General features: G+C 48.1%; 2 protein-coding genes across 2 annotated transcripts; both read left to right on the top strand.

Annotated features, from left to right (window-relative positions):
- Nucleotides 1-268: 268 nt before the first annotated feature.
- Nucleotides 269-679, top strand: LOC311118532 (histone H3.2; the record flags this gene model as incomplete). Its single annotated transcript, XM_084193325.1, has 1 exon — nucleotides 269-679. One exon carries the CDS (start codon nucleotides 269-271, stop codon nucleotides 677-679), a length of 411 nt encoding a protein of 136 aa, XP_084049451.1.
- Nucleotides 680-3,274: 2,595 nt separating this feature from the next.
- LOC311118533 (histone H4) lies at nucleotides 3,275-3,586 on the top strand (the record flags this gene model as incomplete). The annotated part of the gene is made up of 1 exon (XM_084193326.1): nucleotides 3,275-3,586. One exon carries the CDS (start codon nucleotides 3,275-3,277, stop codon nucleotides 3,584-3,586), a length of 312 nt encoding a protein of 103 aa, XP_084049452.1.
- Nucleotides 3,587-5,760: the final 2,174 nt, after the last annotated feature.

Below are 5,760 nucleotides of genomic sequence, written 5' to 3'. Positions count from 1 at the left end.
CTCTTGACTTTGGCGACTATTATTGCGCGTAAAGGGCCGGCGGCGTCCTATTGCGCATAAAGGGCCGGCGGCGTCCTATTGCGCGCGCACCGGGAGTTTGAGTTTTGGAGAGGCCGGGCCTCCCGTCCAATGGCCAACGGAGGAGGCCTGCGAAACGGGCCAATCGGGGTGGTGGGGAGATGGTGTCCAATCAGCAGGCGCCACTGCCGGCTTTATAAACTTCACATAGGCATTTCGAGGCTATACTCCCGACTGTCAGAGCAGCGCCATGGCCAGAACCAAGCAAACCGCTCGCAAATCCACCGGTGGCAAAGCCCCCAGGAAGCAGCTCGCCACTAAGGCTGCTCGCAAGAGTGCCCCGGCCACCGGCGGTGTGAAGAAGCCTCACCGTTACAGGCCCGGCACCGTGGCTCTGAGAGAGATCCGTCGTTACCAGAAGTCCACTGAGCTACTCATCCGCAAGCTGCCCTTCCAGCGCCTGGTGCGAGAAATCGCCCAGGACTTCAAGACCGACCTGCGCTTCCAGAGCTCCGCCGTGATGGCCCTACAGGAGGCTAGCGAGGCTTACCTGGTCGGCCTGTTCGAGGACACCAACCTGTGCGCCATCCACGCCAAGCGGGTGACCATCATGCCCAAGGACATCCAGCTGGCCCGCCGTATTCGCGGAGAGCGCGCATAAATGAGGATGACCTGAACTCGAATATCCCCCAAAGGCTCTTTTAAGAGCCACCTCCATATTTCCATCAAAAAGGCACAATTGTTCCATGTATACACGCACCTCTACATTAGCCACCATGTATGTTGTTCACTAACACGTCTAAAAGCTACGTATTGCACCTTTTTAGTTGCCTGAAGTCTAGCTTCAATGTTTGTGTGTGTATATACACAACCATCTGGCATCATCCACTTCCTTTGAACTATATAGTAACACAGTAAAATGCTTTACAAAGGAGGGGAAAAAGAAACGAGTGATAATATAGGCCGAATAGTAACAAGAATTGTGTTCAGATGAATAATTGACACTATTAGTTGTGTGTAATAATAGCCTTGCATGCAGTCCAGAAAAAACATTGCATGCCAACTTACTTTGAAAGTCCCATGTTGCAGTGCTGCTGAGAGACTCATGCAGAGGCCCAAACTTTACAATGGAGCACGGAGGCCATCTTGTGGTTAAATGTGGGTACTGCACCTCATGGTGAGTCCCTTTCAGCATTTGCTCTTTAGGCCAGCGTTTCCCAAACGCGGTCCTGGGGTCCACAAGGGGTGCGCGTTTTGCGTTTTGCCCTAGCACTCCACAACTGATTCTAATACTCCCAGCTTGATGATGATGAGTTGATTATTTGAATCAGCTGTGTAGTGCTAGGGCAAAAACTCCCAAAATGTGGCCCGAGTTTGGGAAACCCTGCTTTAGGCTAATACTAGCCTATTAGGATGACTTGGTTCGATCGCTTTAATGGCAACTGCTGAACTCTGGTTTCACTAATTACTTGTCCCAGGTCACCATTATGAATCCAATAGCAAAACAAATGTTTCAAAATAGCTCAATAGTGAAAAAAGGCCAGGAAATGATGGGTTCTCAGCAATATTTCACCAACAACCAATCACTATTCACGCATAGACATTAGGATCATCAACAAATATTCCTAAGTCATACTACAAAAGGGTTGTAACGAAATGGATTTGTCTGTTCAATGCAAGTTCAACGTCAAAGAAAAAGTGCATCACCACAACAAACGTGTCTTTAGATACACTGTAAAAAATGACTTTGTGGAATGTACTCAAGCTATTACAGTCAACAAAAGCACACGTCATATTGTTGAGTAGATCTTTTTGCTTGTTTTTATGAGTAGATAAGCTTGAGTAAGTTGAGTTGATGTGGTCCAATACATTGAGTAAAGATGATAGAGACGTAAAAAGGATTATATTACGTTGATTCGACTCAAATAGACATTGTGTTATTTTACCTGAATGATTCATCCTATTATGTATTTAGACCAACTTACTTTGGATTCACTCAATCACATCCCTTAAGAGAAAAGGTATCCGGACACCGGGAATCCATTTATTTAAACATCAACGGTTTGCAAAACATCTGTTATTATGAGTTGACAAATTACGTAATTGCAATCAACACTGCAGGTAAATCATGATTGCTGCAGGTAGGCAACACCGTAGAAATAGGAACTACAACACTAACAACAAGTGACATTTACTCCTGATGTACTGACTGACCTGTTGCAACCTCTACAACCACTGTGCTTATTATTTGACCCTGCTGGTCATCTATGAACGTTTGAACATCTTGGAGAAAAATGTGTGAAACCACTGCCTATATGAGGAGCTGTCGTTGTTTGTTTTATTACCACATACTTATGGAAATTGCACCGGTTGAGAGATGATGGCTCTCTTGTGCCTACGGTGAAGGGTACTTCTGATCCAGCAGGTGGTGCTAAGATCCCTCCCTATATGACTTGAATGATGAGTTGATTTATTCCTTATAGCTCCTAATGATTTTAAGGCCAGTGTTGGCAAACATTACTTGTGCTCCAGCAGGTGGCCATGACATCCCTCCCTATATGACTTGACTGACCAGTTAGTTGATGGACTCCTTATAGCTCCTAATGATTTTAAGGCCAGTGTTGGCAAACATGACTTCTGCTCCAGCAGGTGGCCATGAAATCCCCCCCTATATGACTTGACTGACCAGGTAGTTGATGGACTCCTTATAGCTCTTAATGATCTCAAGTGTCTGTGTTTTTATGTGGTTAGGAGTTTTGCTCACTGCGTGTCCCCCTTCCATTTCAGTGTTTCCCAACTCCAGCGGTAGAGTAGGCTACCCCCAACAGGACCCATTTTTCTTGTAGGCCTGGACAGCCACAGCTGATTGAACAACCTGTCACCTAAATTACCAAGTCCTCAATGAGTAGAATCAGGTGCAACAACAACAACAACAACAACAACAATATGAGGAGAGGGACACAGTGTACTAGCTGATCTCCCAGTTGTCACAGTTTGGCCTTGTGTTCCACATAGCCTATATCAGTATTTGAGTATGTTTCCCGCGCACGTTAGTTGCTTTCACGTCATCTTTGAAATCGCTCCTCCCTAGTCCCCTAGAACGAGCGCCCTCCCCTTTGCAACGCCTCCGAACATATAACAGAGGCGCGCTTTCTGTGCCGCCGGCCTCAATCAGGTCGACCAAACGCAGATAATAGCGCACCGCGCACCGGCGCTGAAATCATTCATTCACTTGAACTCAACTAGCGAACACACCATGTCCGGAAGAGGCAAAGGCGGCAAGGGACTCGGAAAAGGAGGCGCCAAGCGTCACCGCAAAGTTCTCCGCGATAACATCCAGGGAATCACCAAACCCGCTATCCGCCGTCTGGCTCGCCGCGGCGGCGTGAAGCGTATTTCCGGTCTGATCTACGAGGAGACCCGCGGTGTCCTGAAGGTGTTCCTGGAGAACGTGATCCGTGACGCAGTCACCTACACCGAGCACGCCAAGAGGAAGACCGTTACCGCCATGGACGTGGTCTACGCTCTGAAACGTCAGGGACGCACCCTGTACGGTTTCGGCGGTTAAACCCACTCTCTTCGGAACCTCAACACCCCGACTCGAACCCAAAGGCTCTTTTAAGAGCCACCCACATCCGCTTAAAATGGGCCCATTCCATGTAGTGTTATATATAACAAAAAATGTTTAGTATGCAATTTAGTAAGAAAGTATGAGCCACTTCGAGTGGACAGGGAGTATTAATTAGAGGATTCTAATGTCCCGTCCACTTTTAGCGCACAGAGGGAGGCCTATATCTGACAGTGGCAAAGTGTAAGAACGTTATTATTTTGGGTCAAGCAATAGTGGAATTTGGACAACATAAAGCCACCACGAGTCGGTAGACGTGGCTCGAAAAGAGGGGGACAGCGCGCACACACACACACACAGTCCAAAATGGGAGCCCTATGTCTGACGGTGCCAAAGTGGGCAATTCTATCACCAGCATTATTTGGCACAACAATCGTGCCATTTGGACACCTATTAAAGCCCCCCTTTTGAAACACACAATTCCCCATCGGTCACAGAGCATAGGCTATAGAGAGGAGGGAGGGAGGGAGGGAGGGAGGGAGCAAGCAAGCAGGGGAGTGTCTACGGCCGCTGACTTTGCTTAGCTTCCTCTTCATAAGACGGGTAAGCGCCCTTCACCCCCTCATTCGTTTCTGAGAAGCAACGAGACATCATCATGCCCGAGCCAGCAAAGTCAGCGCCCAAGAAGGGCTCCAAGAAAGCCGTCACCAAGACCGCAGGGAAGGGCGGCAAGAAGCGCAGAAAGTCCAGGAAGGAGAGTTACGCCATCTACGTGTACAAAGTCCTGAAGCAGGTCCACCCCGACACCGGCATCTCCTCCAAGGCCATGGGAATCATGAACTCCTTCGTGAACGACATCTTCGAGCGTATCGCCGGAGAGTCCTCTCGCCTGGCCCACTACAACAAGCGTTCTACCATCACCTCCAGGGAGATCCAGACCGCGGTGCGCCTGCTGCTCCCCGGTGAACTTGCCAAACACGCCGTGTCCGAGGGCACCAAGGCCGTAACCAAGTACACCAGCTCCAAGTAAACAGCGCATTTGGACTGCTCTACTAACCCAAAGGCTCTTTTAAGAGCCACCCACTCTGTCAGTAAAAAAAGCAATTCCATCGCCACCGAATGAATGCGTAGGTAGGCTGCGTTACATTGTATCATTGTTTAATGGGCGGCGCGCGCCGCCTCGGAGAGCGGCTACATTGTATCATTGTTTAATGGGCGGCGCGCGCCGGCTCGGAGAGCGGCTACATTGTATCATTTCCCCTGCCCGTTCCAGCGTAGGGGTTTAGCGCGCCTTTTTTGGTGTCTTTGCGCGCTGAATAGTAACCCATGTTTGTCGGGCTCTATTCCAGGTGAAGGCAATGTAAAATGGCACCATTTGACAAAGGGTGTAAATAAATAAATCAAAAAGGCAGTCTGTTGGGTTTGATTGGAAATAAATTCCTTTTATCGTCTAATGAGCAGATAGTCATTTTGAGTTGACTTCCTGAATCGGTAGGACACGGATGGAGTGAATGGATGCTCCATCATTGGACTATACCCTAATGATGTGAACGAGAATGATGATGGCAAGAATAAAAAGGTGGTGAATAATATGAATGTATATTATATATATATATATATATATATATATATATATATATATATATGAACGTAGCCCTTTTGGCCTACAGGTCATTTCCGGTCAAGGTCACATCATCCATATAGTCCCCTGTAGCTCAGTTGGTAGAGCACAGCGCTTGCAACGCCAGGGTTGCGGGTTCGTTTCCCACGGGGGGCCAGTATGAAAATGTACGCACTCACTTACCTGTAAGTGGCTCTGGATAAGAGCGTCTGCTACATGACTCAAAATGTCCATGTGAAGTGTAGTACATTTGAGTCACGTAGTGTATTTTCCTTCCTACACCACTCACGAGGCAACAGGATAAAAGGCAGTGGCTTCCACGTGACAAAGTGGGGATATGAATGTGTCTGTAGGCCAAGTCACAGTATAACACAGTGAAGGAGTTAGTGAGTGTGAGACTGAGAGAGAGAGACTATACAACAGGGAAAAGAAAAGAGGCCGCAATCAGCCTTCTGACCCACATGCACCTGCTGGGACTCTTCTCCCAGTCCAACCACATATGCAGCCCTTGTCCCACTTGGGGAGAGAGAGAGAGAGAGCGAGTGTGTGTGTG

This window comes from Coregonus lavaretus, assembly GCF_964263955.1.
Source record: "Coregonus lavaretus genome assembly, contig: HAP1_SCAFFOLD_7075, whole genome shotgun sequence".
NCBI classification, from domain to species: domain Eukaryota; kingdom Metazoa; phylum Chordata; class Actinopteri; order Salmoniformes; family Salmonidae; genus Coregonus; species Coregonus lavaretus.
The sequence above is the reverse complement of the archived record's forward strand: the minus strand, read 5'-3'. Positions and strand labels throughout refer to the sequence as shown.